Genomic DNA, 20,126 nt, shown 5'->3' with positions numbered 1-20,126 from the left:
TAAAAATTATAATATTCCCAACAAATTGAAGTCAAATGAGCTAAAAATTCTGCCTTAATTATAGTAATATCAATTCCGATTCTACTTCAGAGTGGTTGCAGAAGCACTTAACCAACCTGAGTTCAATTTTCCACTTGTTGCTTAACCCAACAATCCAAAAAATAGTCAAAGGGTTCGTTACACACTAGAGATGGGACATGCATGGGAATATCTCAAGTCAGAAAAAAAGTAAGGAAATGTCAAGTGCATGATCATAATCCAGTTGATTTTTCACCAGGAAGTTGTAATGTTGTTATCAGATGAACTACGGTATTATGCTCAATGCTCCTACCAAATAGCAATATCCATCACAGAAGAAGATGTAACAAAGTACTTGATCTTTGTACTTAAAAGAGAAGAGAAAATGAGGAGCGCAAGTCCTTCACAATTATCCTGTCAAGGTTATGCAGCCACACCAACTGAGTTTGATCCTCATTCAAGTTCATGTTTTCCACTACTTCCATTAAAGAAAGGTTTTCACTTTTCAACCTCCTTCTTCCATCAATTATCATCTAACAAAATTCCTGCAAGCTATCATGTTTCGATCAAGACTGTTTTTCTAGATATGACATGACCAAACATGAATTCTTGAAATCTAAAACTAATGCCTCGAGCTTCATGCTCAACCCCAAGGTTTGAAAACTCGGCTTCAATTTCAGTTTGTTCTTGGCTGGGCCTGTGGAGCTCCGATTTTAACAGTTTTGGTGGTTTCAAAAGTTCACTATTGGAGTTTTGGTATAAAAATAAAAAATAAAAAATCCAAAATAGGGAAAAAAGGCCCATACAAAATTTTCATGCAATATTTTGAAGTATTTTATGCTGTGTAGGTTCTTTATATGTACAGTTTTGACAATTTTAGGCTGAAGTTAATATTACATACAAGTGAAATTCATTAAATATGCTGGTATCTTGTATTAGATATGTGTGTGTGTGTGTTATTATTTACTTGTCTAGAACTTCAATTGTTTAAAAATTCCTAATAGTTAGCAATTCTGAAGCTTTTTAGTGCCTTATCTTTCCTTGCCTTTTAGTAGAATTCACAAATATATTAAATCTTGTCATTTCTCTTATACTTTTGTGGTGTGGCTATTTAATCAAATCCATGTAGTTATAGAGTGCTATATCTGTTTTATATCAAAAATATGTTATTCACATGAGGGTCATCATAATGGGCATCTAAGGGGATATACAAGCTTATGCAAAGTGATGGATATAATTGGAGCTTAGTAAGCCATAAACAACTTCAATAGACATTACCATGCAATATGGCCTCATAACTAGGGTGGGGTGAGATGATTAAAGATAGGCCTGATTGCACAAAAGTAACATAAAACTCAAAGGATACTTATGATACTATTTTTTGCTTCTGTTTCATGTGCTTCAGTTCTTACTCCTATCTCTTTTTGTTAAAATGTATTGAGGTTTTATATTGGTACTACTATCCTAAACCAATCCAAAAGGAACCTTCTCAATAAATCACAGTGCTATTCCCCATACAATTTCTAGAAGCACATGGTTTATAGTTATAACACCAGATATTGCACGATTTCGGCCCATTAAACAAGCCAAGCAAGCCAAAAATCTTCAGGCAAGAATGAGCAATTCTAGAGGAGCCTTATAATTTTTACATGATCTTCTTCCTTCATTCGTTTTTTAAACTTTCTACGTGCCCATTCACCCATTCTCAAATAACAACTGTTTCTATCCCAAATTGTCAAATCCTCCTCCTCACACATAATGGAGTAGTCGAAACCCTTAAGAAAAGAAAGGAAACTCGAGGAGCATTATCTTTGTATGTATTCTTGCTTTTTTTCCCTCTGTTCTCTAAAAAGTTTCAAATCTCTGTACCCTTTTTCTAAGATAAATAACAATCAAAATTAAACTAACTCCCTCAAACATCAGTTGCATAATCCAAAACCCTCAAAACTCAGTCTTTCTCTCATAAAAATCTTATGTTTCCAATTATAATTTGGAAAACGAACCTAAAACATCTTTCCCCACAGAAATAAAAGAACAATCCCCGAACAAACAGCAATAAAAGAATCAAAGAAACCCTAGAACAAGAAATATTTAAAGGATCGCCAAGAAGCCTAACCTTTTGGTTGAGGAAATCGACATTGAGGGCGAGGTCGGAGAGGTGGATCGTGCCATCCCTCAGCTGGACGTCGAGCTGGTCGAGGTCGATGTCCCCCAAGATGAACTCCCCCAATTTCTTCTTCAATAGGAACTTGCACACGCGCTTGATCGCCGTCGCCCGAAATAAATCCCACCGGGAGAACATCTTCTCTCCCTCTCGATCTCAAGAACCCGAGGCTAGGGTTAGAGTTCGCGGAATTCGTCGACGTCGAGGGCGGAGGAGGCACCACTTCCCTCCATCGAACGCGAGGAGGAGCAGGCGTATGTCGAGGCCGAAGGTGGCGCGAGAATCTTTTATCTGTCTCTTCTTCCGATGGAGTCAGTCCTGCACGTGTAAATCACCTGCCGTTCGCTTGAGTGCTTTTCTAAAGGATTAACGGTGGTGATGTCACTGCGGTCCTTGTTCACCTGCGAGATCTAGGGCACTCCAATTCTATCGCCTGATAAAGTCGTCACGATTGATTGAGACGGCGTAACTAGATCTGAAAACGGATACGAGCGAATCTAAATTCCATCCGAATATAGATTATAACTATGAAAAAAAAACTGTAGGTATAAATGTAAATATAAATCCATAATATTAGAAAAAGATGTATGACATGTACAATGATGAAAGTTAGTAACAAAAGGATTCCTAATGGTGGAGGATGCAAATTTGGAAATGAAATAAAGAGAGAACAAATACAGAAATAGATTCCTTTGATTGTCCACAGTTGTAGGATGTATACATTTGAAAATTGATTCTTAATGATTATCGAAAGATGAAAGACAGTAAGTGCTTGACTAGGTTGCCTTAAAAAAAGGTACAAACAAAAAATTATATAATTATAAAGAATACAAATATAAAAATGAATTTTATAATTATAGAGAGATGACAATATATATATGCTTAACTTAGTTGCCTCCTTAAAATTAGTGGGTGCAAAGTAGGAAAATCCAACTTGCCCATTATTATGTGAATCTGAGCCTTGACAAATTTCCTTGATATTTGCAAAATGATGTTGAGATGTAATGAAGAAAGTGATATTGACACTATTATGTAATTTTTCTCGAACACTGTGACAGTCCAATTTGATGTATTTAGTTCCTTCACGAAATATCGAGTTGGATGCACTGCCTAAGGTCAAGTGGCTGTCGCAATATCAAGATCCAAAAGCAAGTATTATAGCCATATAAGTTTGCACAAAGGTATTAGCCTTTGCATATTGTTTTGGTAGAAAGGCAAGAGGCATTGCTTTGTCCCCCAGTAAACCATAAGATGGGACTGTTTCTAAAGAAAGTAACCAGCTATTAAATACATAGTCATGGCATAGCTAGCCCAATTGGGATCTAAATCCATATAGGCAAAAAGACTTAAATTGAAATTTGAAGTTAGTAAAATCTTTTGAGATGGCAAGGCCTTCGAGTATCTTAAGATCCAATGAGTGGCATTAAGATATGCAGGAGGCTGGTGCACAAAATTAAAGTATAAATTAAGATGAGCAGCATGAAGATGTGTAGCACCGAATAAGCTCTTTAATCTTTTTTTTTATTTTATTTTATGTACAAACATCAATAGACCTCAATATACTTTGGTGTAGGACCTATACCGACCCAAACTTAAATTTCACGTAACATCCTATATTGAGCAATAGAGCAATCCATGATTTAAAGATATGTAGCCAAGTGCCCCCTAAAAACAACAGCAACTAGGTAGCAGGCAGAGAGAGAGAGAGAGAGAGAAAAGAAACCACAGCAGTACATTCACGCTAAAGGGAAGCCTGCAGCCACTCCCAACATCAGTTAGGTGAATAAGTGGAAACCATTAAAAATCTTTCCATGTAATGAAGCTCATTTGATCTTTTTAACACACCTCCATTCTATTGAACATATAGTGTTCAAATATGTCATTGCCTTTAAGATTTGTTACAACATGTTCTGATGATGTTCTCACAGTTTACATGATAGATGATGTACAGAAGCCAGTTTGGCTGTTTTACAAAACGCACTGCTAGGTGACATACAATGCCAATGGGACAAAATTTACGAAGCTTGCAGCTGCGTTTCAATAAATTAGGCAAAGTAGAAAATACAACACATAATCAATCTGGGATTTGCTTCACAAAATTACAGCTGCTTGTTGATACATCAGGCAAAGTAGAAGAAACCAATGACTTCAGTCAGTCTGCAAGTTTGCTCCCACCCCAAGCCAGAAAGCTGTCCTGGGATCCAAACTCCTACAAAGAGAGATTTGAGAATTGGCTCAATTAAAAAATTGACAAGCTTTTCAGTTAAAAAGATTGACAAAGAAACAAAATTTAAATTACAAGTTGGCTTAGTCGAAAATCTGGGGGTGTATCGAGTTCAATGTTTGTGTGATCATTATTGCTCAGATTTTGGCATGCTTCTAAATCCTTTTTCAAGTCCTCTACACCCATGTGAGCATAATCTGATAAGCAAGGTCTGCTCTTTTTTGCTTCATCCCCACCACATGATGACTGACTCTGAAGAAACTCATCACAAATTGCAATTCCTTCTGCTAGCTGCTGAGAATCTAACAAAAACTGCGATTCACCCTCCCACCATTTTGTATCTTCAGTTGGGTGGTTATCTTGATCATTAAACTTTTCACATTCAAGTTGTGCATTATGTTCTTCAACTCTGTTCTCATAGTACATCTTTACCTGCATTTTTCATCCAGAAGTCGGTTAACTGCTATAGCATTTCTATGGGAACAGAGAGAACAAAAAAACTGAAGGCAAAATATTTAGGTTTAGCATTTTTTTTTTGAAATTTTTCATTAATTAGAAAGTAATCCTTAGTAATTTGAGTCTACAAAGCATTACTCTGACTAGTATCGGGTATGTCTTTTGCATATATATGGCAGAGATTATCAAGCTGGTATTAAAAAACTAAATTCAAAGTTGGAATACAGGTTGAATAATAAATACCTGATCAGATGTCTGCTCAGGGCTATGAACAAGATCTTGCTTACCAACATGACATTCAGAGGAAACTGATTTAGGATCAGCTACAAGGTCTACATCTGCAACAACAGTTTTCATAATCTCCAGGGTCGGGTCTAGTCCATTCTTATCACCAGGCTTGGACTGCTGATAGAATATTTTCGAGACAACATACTCGCCATCCTTCTCGTCCTCTCCTGTGCCAAGGTGGTATTGGTGCATTACCCAATTTGTCTTCTCAGATTTCTCACCCTTTACACTGCTCACATACAGAACCATTATTTTCTTACAACCTAGGTGTTTTCCATCAATTATTACAGGTTTGGTCTTCCCAGTCTTGTGCCAGCGGACATCCCCAAGGTCATCACTATTTATCTTTCGACGCTTTCGAGTACCAGTTGTATATGCCTTGAAAGTTCTATGGAAAAAGTGGGACATGCTTCCATCTTGCTTGACTCCTAAAAAAATGAAAGTTCCAAGGTAAAAAAATGCAATATATGATTGAGCAAACAGATTAAGGCGTGGTTTTTCTGCTGGTTACCTGGTAGTTTCTGAGGATGGGTGTAACATATTCCATCATCTTCCTCAACAGTTGGAATGAACTCATTGATGAAAGGATGAGGTTTTGCATCCCCTTTTCCAACTTTTGCCAGCAAATGCCAGAGCAACTCTTGATCAGATGGATCAAATTTCACCCCTCTAGGTAAGCCGGGCCATTCCTGGACAACCTGATCATAGAAGGATAATATAGAACATGAAAATTTTATAAGATGATGGGAGCACAAGGTGTTTTCATTAGTTTATATTTTCAAATGATCCAAAAGTAACCTAAGTTGCATAGTATGTTTTGCTTCATATCTTGAAGGTCATTGTTTCTTTGAACTTGTTAAAAGGCATGGCTTGCCAGGCAGGTTTAAAAAGCCATATATTAATGGGACATCACTGACCAACCTCCATGCAAAAATATATTTTTATTTTACGATGAATATAATATAAGCATATTATCAGGTTAGTTTACAACAACACAAGACATCAGAAGTCGCTGCATAGTATAAAAGTTCCCACCTGTTTCTTGAGAAAGTAATGCAAGGATAAGCTAGAGCTTGGAGATTATGTCAGCTGATGATTTAATGCATATGGTATTACCCTCTTTATTCCTCTGTTTAGAGAGTAATTCTGTCTATGAAGGACAATAGTCAAGGAAGAAATTGCACATTGTGTAGAAACTCAAATTAACATGTGAAACTCAAGTGCTTTAAATTGTATTATATCATAATATATTGTTGTGATGAATTGCCATGGGTATTTTTGTCCTTGCAAAAATTTCATTAAAATGAAACAGCTTCCCAACATGTCTCGAGTAGAGCTTTCACCCAGAAGCTCCAAATTGGAGCTTTTGCCTAGAAGACTTTTGGAGGAGCCAGAAAGAAAGCTATTTCATAATTTTTACCAAAAACCTCAAAATCACCGCCAAGAAGCTTTTTTTGGCCCTCCCAAAGCAATGCCAAACAGGACCTTAAGCAGGGGTAAATAGCAAATATGTCAATGGTTTGAATAACCCTACCTGGTGTGAACAGAAATTATTTTAAAAATCTAAACAGTATCAGTAAAAGCATGTATAAGTGAAAGATTCAGCTCTCATTTTGAAAAGGATATTGATCCAAAACCCAGCTAAATGCAAAGCGTATTCCATGGAATTTCAGTAAACTGGCTAAATCATCTGTCTAGTTCATCACTAAAAAGCTTTGTACTGCAAAATGTAGACACCATGTCCAAAAAACAGAGAGAAACAAAAATTATATTATTGTGGCAGTATTATTGTAAATGGGAAGTAAATGTTCAACAATCATATTTAATTTTAATCTAACAAATCTTCATGCATGCAAGAGTTGGCATTTCATTTCACTATTTCTTGGTTTCTTTGTAAGTATCTGAACAAAGCAGCAATAATCTTGCCAAAAGGAAATCCACATTGACAGAAAAAGAATCAACCAGTCACACTTTACAATAAGATTTATATTCTTACATTTCTTTGCCTCATTATTTTATATACATATATGGCATAAAACATGATTAATGATTTACAAAATATGTTTAGTTGTCCTTTAATAAAGAATTCAAGGATCTAAAGATGAAAACATACATCGCTATTATCTATTATGTGGTTGCACCTCGGGCAAGCCTTAGTTGGGTTACTCATCCATTTGTATCTGCTAGAATCCACTGGTTCAGATGCATTTTTTATCTTTGTAGCAATTCTTCTGCTGTCAATCAGCCATGATGGTCTGCATGTGATGCATAAATGAATGATATAAGTACAAAGTTAATATCATAAAATTAGATGACTAGAGTAGATTTGTCCAGTTTCTCCAGAGCATGACCAATATGGTTTCACAAAAATGCCCTAAAAGAATAAACAACACATTTGAGATGCCCCGAGGGAAAAAAATCATAAAGGCGCATCCATGGTCTGCAGAACCGACCGGTATCGGTGCCGACAGGCACTAGTACGGTACGGCTATTGAAATCGGGAATCGATCAGTTCATAGCCGTACCGGTGCGAACCGAGCTGGTTCGCACCAATACATACCCGTATCGGTCAGTTCGCACCGGTACGAGGTGTTCTTCACGAGAGACAGCGCATGGCTAAAGCCATGCGCTAAGTGCCACGCACTGTGGCATTTTCGGTATGGTATCGGTTCGGCTTGGTTCGGTACCGGTACCGAACAGCACCGATACGTCAGTACGGCGAATCTTGGGCGCATCACTTGTTAGCGATCGTTAGACTTATCCAACAACAAAATCTTTCTGGGTTTTTTGCATCCAAACCATTACAAATATCCAATTTTGCATGGATAATCTTCCAAAAACACTATTTGCGGTTATACCCTTTAGAACCCTTTCTATTTGCACTTCCGCCCTTAGCTGGCCATGCAGAAACTAGTCATTTAACAATAAAAAGACTTAAATGACCACAAACCAAGCAATAAAAAGTTCAGTGCAGAACATTTTAACCAAGGGCAAACTCAGTCAAATTACCAGACTATATAGACTTGAATTCAGTTAAACCCTATTTAAGACCAGCAGACTGCGATGACAAGTGCACATGTGCAACAGAAAAGGGTTCTGAAGCGTATACCCACAAATAGTGCTTTTGAAAGGATATCCATGCGAGATTCGATATTTATAAGGTGTACATTCAAAAAACCCTAAATTTTATTTCAGCATCATTAACAGCTTTTGAGAGCAACTGACGCATCAGGAGAGATGAAGAATATAAGCAAGAATCTTCATGGAAAAGGTTGCTGGAATAGGACCTAAAATGTTGTTCAATGAATGGTGAGCAAAAATTGAATTTTTTTTGCTCTCATTTAGCAATCCAATTCTCAATTTGCTGAGAGAAGCCCATACCGATGAACCTACATTGTATATAAGAAAAATGGAACAAAATGATAGAAGAGGTGCATGATGATATACACAAAATATGGACGAAAGAATCTAATAAATGATGAAAGGACCTTGTATGTGAGGCCCATGAAATTCTAGTGGAGAAATAGACAGAGCATAAATCCACTTCATTGCCTTGCACATTGTTTGCACCCCTTGCATCATAGTGAAGAAGGTTGCTTAAGGGACGTAGCTGGGTGCCTCATCACCATGATGTAGAGATTTCAAGTGGTCAAAATGCAGCCTTTAGACAATTATTTCCAAGTGAATTATATCTGGAACAAGTACAAAATGAATATGGAGAATTTGCAAAATGTGAATATTATTTTGAGCAATGGGATGTGATGCGTGATAGATATTCTTCTCCTCCACAATCATGGTGGGCTAACCACGGACTTCATGCTTCCATGTTAGAACAATTGGCTGATAGGCAATGCTACCACTTCATAATTTTATATATTAGTAACTCATAAATGCTTCACTTTGCTTTACTTTTTATCTTTTGAAAGATGTGAATATGTTTTAAGCTTGAGAAGTATGACATGGAAATTGCTTTGTCAACCTACCTCTTTTTCATGTTGTGAAAGAAATTGGAGCACATAATCGATGATAAAGAATCTTAAGAGGGACAAATCGGCATCTCAAAGAGCCAGAGATCTTGTCTATGTCCATAGCAATCTAAGGCTTCTTTCAAGGAATGATAAGAACACTCACAAGGTTCATGCCAATCCTACATATCCATTATGCATGAAACCATGTGATGAAGGACCACTGTAGGGAGAAGAAAGAAAGAGGAAGAAGGAAAGGAGGAGGAAGAAGAGGTTATAGAGATGCAGGAAGAAGATAAGAGGAGGAGGAAGAAGAAAAAGAAGAAGAAGAAAGAAGGCTAGGTTTTCATTCAATCATTCAAGTCCCCTAATTCATGAGCGGGGTAGCCTTTATATAGGCCTTACATCATGAATTGACCAAGTCAAACAATTAACAACTAACCAAACTTGGACCCTTCAATTAATTGACTAAATCAATTAATTGATTACATACCAAATTAAACCTTACTAACATTAGACCATTAAACTCATTGATCACACCCAAAATTGGACCTTTATAATTAGGTCTTACAATGATCAATTGATCCAATCACTTGACTCAACAGCTAACCCAATTGACTTGATTAAAATAAAACAAACCAAACTGACTCGACCAATAACAAAAGCAACTAATTGATTCCATCATCTGAATGAGGGGCTCTAATGTCCCCATCACTATGGTCGACAGAACCATCCCAAACTGCCTGGTTCGGGGTGTCTCAAGTCGTACCGACGGCGGACAAAGATAGTTCCGGCAACAAAAATGAGAACCGGTAATAGAGGGAAAGAAGAAAAAAGAGGAAAAGAAATAGAGAGAGCGGGGGAGGGAGGGAGAGGGAGACGAAGGAAGAGAGAAGAAGGTGGAGGTCGGCGGAGGCCGGAGAGCCGTCATGCGGAGGAGTTCGAAACAAGAGACCGGAGGCAGAGCCTTTCTTCCGCCTCCTCTGTGCGGCGGCTCTCCAGCTTTCACCTCCTCCATGCGGCGGCTCCCCGACCCCCTGCTGGCTCTCCGCCGGCCTCCATTGGCCTCCCCTTTCTGTCTCTTTTTTCCTCTCTTCCATTCTCCCTCTCTCCCGCCTCTTCTACTACATAGGTACAGGCCTGGCATGGGGCCATACCGACCCATGCCGCCGAGCAATCGGTTCGGGGTTTAGTACCGGCACAACAGTCCTCGCATCAAACCAAACTCTACATTTGCCGAGTAACATCATCAGATGCCACCACATTATGTTACACCAGCGGTAGCATTGCATCTTTAAGACATCGTATAACAGTGTGCATCTAATGTTTTAATAAAGATGGTGTATTTAGTTTTCTCAAAACCAGAAACCTTTTCATTGTTCCACAGTATGAATTAGAGCATGTAGTAGAACATATATCAAAACATGTCCGTCAACATCAAGTATGCTAGCTTTAGATGATTTGGGATGTTGAACTTGCTTAGGTTACTGAAATACGCAGTTTAAATATTCAAATATATGTTCCTGTCACCATATTAATAACTAAAACTATCTATATAAGAAAGATATAAGTTTCTAGGGTAAAATCCCATCTTCCATCCTTCTGTATCAGGCGGCATAGTAGTATACCATTCCACCAATGTCGAAAACCTGGACTTTTTTTTTTTTAAGAAGGAGAGAGGGATGGGGAACAGAAGTTTATGTCCCAAATCCAAACATCACGAGGGAACATTTTAGATCATTGCTGAGTAATTAAAAAGAAAAAACAAACGAATCCTTTGATATTTTTGAAATCTAATTCCAAAAACAGAACCCAAGAAAGTGCAATTCACCGATTACCACGGAATAGTAAGCGAAAAAAAAAGAAGAAATCTTTAACGGCGAAATCAGAGAAAAACAGAAAGAGAACCTAGAAGACAAAACAATCAAGAGAGAAAGAAGTACCCGGCCATTCTCTAACGAATCAATGAACGATCGGAAGTGTTGTCGATGATCGATGGGCTCCGCTCGGTGACTAGATTTGGAAAGGGTGAGGAGACGATTAGACGCTCGCCGGAAACGCCCAGCAATTTAGGGTTGGGGAAAGCAAGAGGACGACTGGACGAGTAGACTTTGCTCAACTGGGGTTCCCACTTCCAAACTATAATTTTTCTGTTTATTATAATACGTACCATAGGCAGATAACTATTTTAATTTAATTAGTAGACCAACCTATGCAGTTACGGATAAAGGCTACAATTAAGTAAAGTTGGATTTGGATTTCACAACCCTAATTCAATGTACATCTAAAATGATCTGAAATCAAGATTTACTCAATCTAATCCAAATCAAGTTTGATTTTTTTTTGTTTGAGTCGTAACAGATGAAGAATCACCCGAGGCAGATAAAAGTTTCCTATTATATATATATATAGATGCGTTAAGTTTTTGTTTTTTGTTTTATTTATTTTTTCATTGAAAATAGATATATTAAATCAATCAAGAATATATGCGTTCTTAAGCATAAGAAAATAAAATAAATGATAACCGAAAAGAAATATCTGCTACCGCCATCCATAGTGTAGATGCAGCAATATGTAATGCTATCTAGTCTTCTGCACTATTAGATATGTTTTACTTAAAAAAAACTAAAGAACTGCTACCATTCTCCAACAATTCTGACATAGAGGATGGATTGGCATCGTAGTTGATCTAGAAAGCTATCTAATAACTATCAAGGAGTCTCCTTAGGATAATATATGAAGCATTCAAATTTTTTGTAGTATACGACATACCTTCCATGCAGCATGCAATTCCATCATAGGAACATTAGTGTCAAACAATGTAACATCTGCTGCAACTAACACACAACTCACACTTCTAACAGTAAAATATACTCCATCCAAATCATCTGTATTTAACATACTACCATCAAAATTAATCTTGAGGATACTAGGAGATAGTAATTCCCATGTAAAGTAACAGATATAAGAGAATGCAGAATCTACAATAGGAAAGCCGCAATTTTTCCCAACTATCAAGACATCTCCAGGGTAGTAGCATTAATGTACTTCTATGCCTCACTGATTGCTTTCAACAAATTGAATCTAGGACTTCAAGAATTATTTTAAAAAATACGGTCATTTCTAGCCAACTAAACATTATAAGCAATACATGCTACCAACACAACCTCTCTACTATAGCGACATGTAGATGATCTCTCATAGATGGTTTGGAGGAAAGTATCGAAAGAGAGAGAGTGGGAATAATATCCGCATTACTATTAGAAGCTTGTCTCCAAATTCCACAAAGTAAAATAACATTGAGAGGTAGTCTCCTCTATCTCAAGGCATAAATCGCAATGATTTGGGATATGAAAACCCCGCTCATGTAACTCCTCGACATGGAAAGTGGTCTCAAGCTATCTCCCATAAAAATAAGCAACCCTAGGATAAAACACCAATCCTTCAAATCCACCCAATGTTCCTCGTTGATCGGGCATTTGCCTTAAGGTATTTATATAAATCTGCAACTCTGACAGACAATCCATTTGAAGGACCCCAACTCAACTTATCTACAATGTCTCCACCCAATATTGGAATAGAAAGAATTTTGTTCATCGGTGCCTATGGGAAAGCTGATTAATCATAGATAATCCCATCGTAACATCCTTAACTTTAAGATTCTGTACCAAAATGGTGTCAACCAGTATAGACCAAAGTGTAATGAAAGGAAGGTCTATTTTACAAGTAAGAGGCGACATTACAACGGAATCCACTAATTTGTAACATAGTTATCGATGGACAACGTCGGCTCATGGAGTCATTGGATCAACTACTATGATCGTCAGTTTGATTCAAGAAGCCCTAGCTCTATTTGAGCTTAACTCAAAGTGTGAGGCCCAGCCTCACTAGGCCGGCCCCATGCCAAGAGAGGGCCTGAAGGCCCTCTTCCCATTCAGAATAGGGCATACCCCTATTCGACCTTGTGGAGGAGGAGGAAGAGTCCTCCTCCACCATGGGCACTGCCGGAGGCTAAGATAAGCCTAGCCTCCACTTCGGTCATGCCTATCTGCAACGAGAATTGCAGCGGAGCAACGACCCCGAGCTTATCCCCTCACTCTCGAGCTTATTCCCTTCGAAAAATCCTCTATAAATCTTCTATCTCTCAACGATCGACCCACCTCTAAGCTCCACGGAGCACCTCTCCTCCTCCTCCTTCCTCTTCTCCGGTGATCGAGGTGCCGCCTCGGCCAAGCACTGTCGTTGAAGCCCCTTTCTTCTTCTTTCCTATTTCGAGCTTGACTTCGCTTGACTGCTAATATGATGATGAAATTTATGATGTTTTAAGTATATTAAAATAGGTGCACCTGACCCGCCTAACTGAAGTGAATCTTTTGAAGCGAGAAAAAGCAAGTAACCTAATACTTCAAAGTGTATTTTTCGAATTTTGGTAAAATAATAATTATTTGATTAAATTAATTATGATATCTATTTTATACGTAGTTAAACAGGTCAAGCATGTTAATGTTATGATTATTTTAAAACATATTATGTGCTATATTACGAAATATGAAAAATATGACTGGACAAATCATTAAAAAAAATCTGTTTTATAAGTATGCATTCTCAGCACGGCTATAATCTAATCTAGCCTCACCGATGGAGATTATTCGTTGGCCCTGTCCATTTGTAATCTGTGATGAACTAGTTTTGATACCGCACCACCAATGATTAAAATAGTGATATTTGAGAATAGTGCCACCAGTGATTAAGAATAGTGGTTATTGACATTTTGTGCATTTTGACCCATGCCACTAGGTTATGTGGCCATAGCCCGATTTCTGATTTCTGATTCTTGATTTCTGATTTCTCTATTTCTGCCATTTCTTGTAAAAACTATAATATATTTCAAAAAGAAATATGCATTATTCGAAAAAATAATTTTTTCAGTCAATATTTTGTGCTTTTGATTAATTATTTGGAATGCTTTAACCCCACTTTGGGATATTATATTGCTTACTAGGTTAGTTTAGCTCATTATTATATATTATTTATTTTTCAGATTCGGATGAATGATTGCTCGGGACTTGAAAAGTGCGCTAGTTCTTTTGAAGATACTTTCAATCATTAGAGTTTTAGCCAGTCTAGTTAGAATATTTTATTTGAGTTATATTAGTAGATAATACATGTTGACTTATGACACTTTGGAACTATTGTAAGAATCATTTGGATAAGTTCCTGATTAAAAAAAAAAAATTAGGAATTATTATTGCTTTGATATGATCTGCAGCCTTGCATACTTGTATGGTCCGCTATACAGAAGTGCGGTATCTGTTCTGCTCTAGATTCGAGGCGTGACACAAAGTAAATACAGTTTAGATTTAATTGAACCAGACTTGCACTTGGTTCTTAGGCTCAAAGTCAACTTCAGCTTGGCTCCACAAGGCTCAGAAATGATTGATTCCCTTATGGAAAGGCTAAATGGAGCACAGCACACTGAATTTTCATTCCATTACTTCTCACTTACAGCATGATATGTTCTCTTACATGTTCTTTCCAACAATTCTCTCTGATGATTGGCTTGAGACGCGCAACATCAGAAAACGCATGTGTTTGTATCATCGTCTACTTTTCCAGTAACATACAAAGATAAGAAGTCCACTCTCGGGTTCCGGCAGACCACGTTAGATTCGGAGAAAATAAAGAAGGCATCCATGTGACGAGAGAGAGAGAGAGAGAGAGAGAGAGTGCAAGCGGCGCCCACACGGTATTCTCCGTAGAGATCTCGATCTCTCCACCGTCCAAACTTACCACCGCTTTATACGGCCCCATTCCCGGCCGCCAACCTCCCATTATTGCCAGCTTCTAGCTGTTGACCATCTCTCGCGCACAGTAGAGAAAGAAGACGAAGAAAAATTGCTTACGGAACTACTTTTAATCCGAAGGCAGATCGAACAACTTCTCCATCCTTTTATCAAAGAAGGAAAATGATAGAGAGAATGGTTAGATGGGATCCATGCTATCAATATATATGTAGTTCTGGAACTTAATATGAAGTTTTCAAGTTATTCAGATGCAATAAATGGGATCTAGTTTCTCTGCCTGCTCCCATACTGCTTGCCAAACACCGCGTGCATGGCTGCCGACCAAAGGAAGAAACTAAATTTCCACTTGGCAAGTGTCCCACTGGCACAATGATTCTCCATAAAGCAAACTGTTCATAAATTTATGACTTATTTGCCAATTATTTATTGGCTTAGTCAACGAGGACACAATTTCCTTATTCTTTCAATTATCTGGGCGACTTGTGCCTTCCCATCAAGTTTCAATCCAAAAAAAAAAAGAGTACATGCATTATATCTTTTTATTCTAATCATTAATAATGCTACATTGTACATTAAATATTTATACTTTATGGCAAAATTTTCTCATTTCTTCTGAATTTCGAATATAAGCTTAGGTATATTGTTTGGGGTGGTGAACATGTGACTTGCTATCAGGGCTGATGTGGGCTTGTCCTAAAAAAAAAACAAAAAAACTAGAAGCTGTTCCTTTTGTCCAATAATTATTCATGAATGTGCTTGCTCTAGGTCTTTCAAGTTTCTTTAGGGACTGTTCCATCACATGCAATGTCGTCAGGTACTCCAGAGGACAATTCCATCTCTTTGCTCTATAAATGGATGCCCCACATCCATCTCCCCATCTCATTCCACTCTTTCTTCTCTCCATCTTCTTTTCTTCTTATTGAGAGGTAAAGGAAGATATATATATAGAGAGAGAGAGATTCTAGTTGCAATGGCATCAAAGCATTCTCGTGTCTCCTACTCACTGCTGGTGCTCCTTCTGCTCGCATTGTGCTTCGTTGGGGTGAGTAGAAGATCACCACATCTCTCTTAGAGGTTCAATAATTCCAATTCAACGTACAACTGGCCATAATAGCAATGTTCTAACTTTCTTTTTGACTATTGGTCATGTTTCTCCAGAGCGTGCATGCAGGGCTGAAGCCTTCAGGTAACAACACTACATCGTTTCTTCATTGAGCTCAGATCAAGAACAAAACATGAATGAAATGGTGCAAGGCTATGTCTATTTATGTTCTTTGACTGATGAGTTTTCATTGGTTATGCCTACAGATTGCCAACCGAGATGCGAATTCCGGTGCTCGGCGACGTCGCACAAGAAGCCATGCATGTTCTTCTGCCTCAAATGCTGCGCGCAGTGCCTGTGCGTGCCGCCTGGCACCTACGGCAACAAGCAGGCGTGCCCTTGCTACAACAACTGGAAGACGAAGGAAGGTGGCTCCAAGTGCCCCTAGTTTTTTCCTCCGGGCAGATATCTACATGCAGTTTATTGTATGGATTTCATAATTACTTGTATTGTAATGAACGGATAATGCATTGTTCACCATTTCTGTTTTAGTACTCAAGATGGAGGAGAGAGATTCATGGGAAATTTGTATCCCTTCTTTTGATCTAGCTGCTAACTACCATTAAGGATTTGTTTGGTTGACAAGGAAAAAAAAAAAGAGTGAAGTCAACAAAAAAATAGAGATGCCTCATATTTGCTTGGAGTTTTCAAAAAAAAAAGAGATAAAAAATAGTATTTTTATAAGAATAAGATTTCTATATTTTATAAAAAAATTCATGCAAGATATGAAAAAGCCTAATTTTTACCAGCTGAAAATTGATATTTTTTTTTTCAAAAATACCCTTAAACTTTTGGATAGAATGAGATAAAATCTTTCCTTCTATTATGAGCATAATAGATATTTTATAAAATTTTTTCACAAATATAGATGCCCAACCAAATATAAACCATTCAGGCAGCCATGGCATAATAGGCTTCTAGCACCAGCTTATTAGATAATTATTATTTCGCTACAACCCTTAACGCATCCCCAAATTAGTGTGCACCTCGAAATCTCTCTTCGTGTAACTCGTCAGCCCCATCGCCCAGGTTGACTGACCTGCAACTCCCGAGTTGCCAACTCGAGCTCATCAGCTCTTCTCCTATTTGCTTGCTAGCTTTCGCTATTTGTATTTGGCCCCTCCTCTCTCTCTCTCTCTCTCTCTCTCTCTCTCTCTCTATCTATCTATCTCTATCTCACTCTATACATATAGCTTATCAAAAAATAGTAGAGAGTACCACGAGGCATTTTATTGGTGTAATGGAATGAGAGAGAGAACTCAAGTTTCTTTGTCAAAGCAGTCCCAACCAATACAACACGGTCTTCATCAATAGATAGATAAAAGAGTAAAAATAAACTGGAACTTTCTCAAAAAAACATAAACAGGAAGAAAACAATGAAAAACAACTCGAAAAGTCCAAAACATGCAGAATCAACATGTATCACAGCAAAGATGAAGATCGTATGTGTTTGAGAGAAAATTATATCTGAAATTTTCACCTACATCTCGAGGTCTGATTTTTCTTTTCTTTTTTTTTCCCATTTCAGTACATAAGCCCTCCTTTTTTGAGAGAGAGAGAGAGAGAGAGAGAGTAATAGACACGTAGTGTCCAAAGAAATTAAGTCCTCCATGCACAACTTTACTATTAAAAAAATATACACTATCATTGTTGTTCGACTCGGTTGTTAAACTTGTTATGTATTTTAAAACTCTTAAAATCTTTTCCTAAAAGAATCTAAAATTGAGCTGTGCTGGACCAGGTTAAGCTTAGTTTGGATGGAGAATTTTATCCTAGATATCAACAGCTATAATGAAATGAGTCCCGTTGAGCTCCAAGGGAAGTTAGAGAGTTAACGGATCATCTGTGTAACCTCGGATCCAGCAGAGCTCGCAAATTTTTTGCAGGTGTGCTTTCGCTTAAACAACATAAATGAAATATTATAAAACTATTCCTACAAGTTTCTCTTCACCCAATGACTAAAGAAAGACTGTATGATAATTGTTGCACTGACGTTTGAACTAGGCATCGCACTTTTCGGTCTGACAAGATTTGGTACCTGAGATCCTGAGACACTGTCAAAGAGATGTGGCGGATGATGGTGCAGGGTGATGTAATCTACCAGATGAACCACAAGCTCAAGCTACCCAGACCCCAGCTTTGGAGGTGGAACAGAGCGGAGGTAGGTAACATTTTTAGGAGACTAGAAAAGGCTTTCGATTGCCTCCTCCAATCTAAGGAGGAGAGGGACGAGAGTTTCTTGTCGGAGTATTTGGCCGAGTTGAGATCTATGCTGTCTATGCATCACTCTCTCTTGTGCCAGCACGAAACCTTTTGGCGGCAAAAGTCCAGAGTCTAGTAGGTTATAGAGAGAGACCGGAATACTAGATTTTTTTCACCGATCGACAGGGATCAGAAGGCAGGGGAATTAATAGAATTTAGAGCCTCAAGGACAACAATAAAGAGATGACGGAGGATGCGAAGGCCATTAGCCATGAGCTCTTATAGTTCTTCAGTCAGAGATGGTTGGCCTAGCCTGAGCACGAGAGTCCTATTTTTGGCCTTGCCCCCGAGGTGAGAGTTTCTGAGGCTGAGAAAAGGCTCTCTCTATGCTAGTCACAACTATAGAGATCCAGGCAGCCTTTTGGTCACTAGCCAAGGAAAAAGCACCAGGCTCCGATGGCTTTCCCTCTTTCTTCTTCAGGAGGTATTGGTCTATTATTCATCATGAGGTGGTGGCTTCTATTCAGCTTTTTTTTTTTTTGATACGACAGCGATGCCAAAGGAATGGAAGAAGACGTTCGTCATCCTGATTTCCAAGTGGCAGGGAGCCTCGGCATTATAGTCCTATCAGTCTCGGCTATATTCTTTACAAAGCCACTGTGAAAATTCTGGTGGCGAGACTATGTGGGATCCTCCCCAGACTTATCAGCCCAAAACAGAAAGCCTTTGTTGGTGGTCGCAATATATCCAACAACATTCTTATCGTCCAGAAGTTCATGCATGACTTACAGAACGCCCCATGCAGACGAAACCTCATGACCGTCATACTAGACATGGAGAGGGCTTATAATTGAATGAGCTAGCGATTTCTTGCCTACTCCGTGGAAAGTTTGGGGTTTGGTGAGGGTTGGAGCCGGTGGGTTATGGGATGTGTTTGGTCTCCTTCCTTCGTCATCTTGAGGAATGGTACGCCCACCCCCTTCTTCGTCTCCACCGTTGGCCTTTAGCAAGGCTATCACCTCTCCCACTATTTGTTTCTTATCTGTGTTGATGCCCTACCCAAAGCACTTTGGGTTGCATCCTTGTCTCGATCCATGGAGGCCCATAAGGCTACTCCGACAGCTGAACTAATTTTCTACCTCCTCTTTGTAGATGACTTCATGCTTCTTGCAAAAGCCACGAGACAAAGTGACAGAAGAATCAGAGATATTTTGGAGAACTATTGTGCTGCATCAAGCCAATAAGTCAACCTAGCTTGTAAAGTCAGTTGTTTACTTCGGCCTAAAGACCAATCCTGCATTTAAAGGTTGTGTTAGGGAGATGGTGAGAGTTGGAGAGCAGGTTGGTTGATGCAAATATCTAGGAGTACTCATTACGAGGAGGCATCTTCAGAGGGCAAATTGTGGCGAGGTTGAGCAAAGCATTTGCAGGAGACTGGAGGGGTGGCAGGCGAGTGCCCTCTCCATGATGGGCAAAGTGATGCTAGCGAGATCTGTCCTCAACTCTATTCCAATGTATCTATTGGCCAACACATTTTTGCCCAAAATGGTGCTGTAGAGATTGGAACGGATATTTAGGGACTTCATTTGGGGAATGTGAGATGGAAGAAGAGGTGTTCGTCTACTAGCTTGAGAGGTTCTATGTCAACCTTGGAGTAGTGGAAGCTTGGGCATCTGCTCTCTGCTGATGAGGAGGGAGGCATTGGCAGCTAGACATGTGGCCCGATATTTGCTTGAGCCCAAGGGATTATGGAGTACCCTGATGAGAGCTAAGTATGCAACCAAACCAGAGTATTGGATTTTCGGGCTTATCGGCACTACTCCATTTGGCGTGACATGTGCTCTCATGCCCCGAAGGTGCTGCCTCACATTAGATGGGTGATCAGCGATGACCAATTGATTGA

The 20,126-nt window shown here is 38.7% G+C and overlaps 3 protein-coding genes across 7 annotated transcripts in view; 1 reads left to right on the top strand and 2 right to left on the bottom strand.

Annotated features, from left to right (window-relative positions):
* The window catches only part of LOC103715027 (autophagy-related protein 2-like), a 32,759-nt gene extending 30,298 nt beyond the window's left edge, over positions 1-2,461 (bottom strand). For 3 of the 4 annotated variants that reach the window (XM_008802524.3, XM_008802525.4, XM_008802526.4), the window contains exon 1: positions 2,135-2,458. In XM_008802524.3, coding sequence (XP_008800746.2) covers positions 2,135-2,320 — 186 coding nt within the window. In that variant the 5' untranslated portion in view covers positions 2,321-2,458. Of the gene's footprint in view, positions 1-2,134 lie in introns of all 4 variants that reach the window. The other variant, XM_026807670.2, reaches the window with a different exon arrangement.
* Positions 2,462-4,008: 1,547 nt separating this feature from the next.
* LOC103715028 (SUPPRESSOR OF GAMMA RESPONSE 1) lies at positions 4,009-11,259 on the bottom strand. 2 transcript variants are annotated; one of them, XM_008802528.3, is made up of 6 exons: positions 11,059-11,259; positions 7,264-7,405; positions 5,662-5,848; positions 5,106-5,578; positions 4,482-4,838; positions 4,009-4,391 (listed from the first exon to the last, which is right to left on the bottom strand). In XM_008802528.3, the coding sequence occupies exons 1-6, from the start codon at positions 11,064-11,066 to the stop codon at positions 4,335-4,337; spliced, it is 1,224 nt and encodes a 407-aa protein (XP_008800750.2). In that variant the 5' UTR covers positions 11,067-11,259; the 3' UTR covers positions 4,009-4,334. The 2 variants fall into 2 exon arrangements, with proteins under 2 accessions (XP_008800750.2, XP_026663472.2); XM_026807671.2 differs by lacking the exon at positions 11,059-11,259 and adding an exon at positions 10,312-10,346.
* Positions 11,260-15,790: 4,531 nt separating this feature from the next.
* LOC103715030 (protein RSI-1-like) lies at positions 15,791-16,546 on the top strand. The gene is made up of 3 exons (XM_008802530.4): positions 15,791-15,961; positions 16,078-16,105; positions 16,228-16,546. The coding sequence occupies exons 1-3, from the start codon at positions 15,890-15,892 to the stop codon at positions 16,407-16,409; spliced, it is 282 nt and encodes a 93-aa protein (XP_008800752.1). The 5' UTR covers positions 15,791-15,889; the 3' UTR covers positions 16,410-16,546.
* Positions 16,547-20,126: the final 3,580 nt, after the last annotated feature.

This window comes from Phoenix dactylifera, chromosome 11 (assembly GCF_009389715.1).
Source record: "Phoenix dactylifera cultivar Barhee BC4 chromosome 11, palm_55x_up_171113_PBpolish2nd_filt_p, whole genome shotgun sequence".
NCBI classification, from domain to species: domain Eukaryota; kingdom Viridiplantae; phylum Streptophyta; class Magnoliopsida; order Arecales; family Arecaceae; genus Phoenix; species Phoenix dactylifera.
This window is presented reverse-complemented; position numbering and strand designations above follow the sequence as displayed.

Coding starts and splice junctions, on each gene's coding strand:
- LOC103715028 (XM_026807671.2), bottom strand. CDS start 10,331: ATGCGAGGACTGTTGTGCCG. Junction 5,849..7,263: donor ACATAATAGATAATAGCGAT/GTATGTTTTCAT, acceptor TTCTATGATCAG/GTTGTCCAGGAATGGCCCGG. Junction 4,392..4,481: donor ATTTTCGACTAAGCCAACTT/GTAATTTAAATT, acceptor CTCTCTTTGTAG/GAGTTTGGATCCCAGGACAG.
- LOC103715030 (XM_008802530.4), top strand. CDS start 15,890: ATGGCATCAAAGCATTCTCGTGTCTCCTACTCACTGCTGGTGCTCCTT. Junction 15,962..16,077: donor TCGCATTGTGCTTCGTTGGG/GTGAGTAGAAGA, acceptor ATGTTTCTCCAG/AGCGTGCATGCAGGGCTGAA. Junction 16,106..16,227: donor TGCAGGGCTGAAGCCTTCAG/GTAACAACACTA, acceptor TTATGCCTACAG/ATTGCCAACCGAGATGCGAA.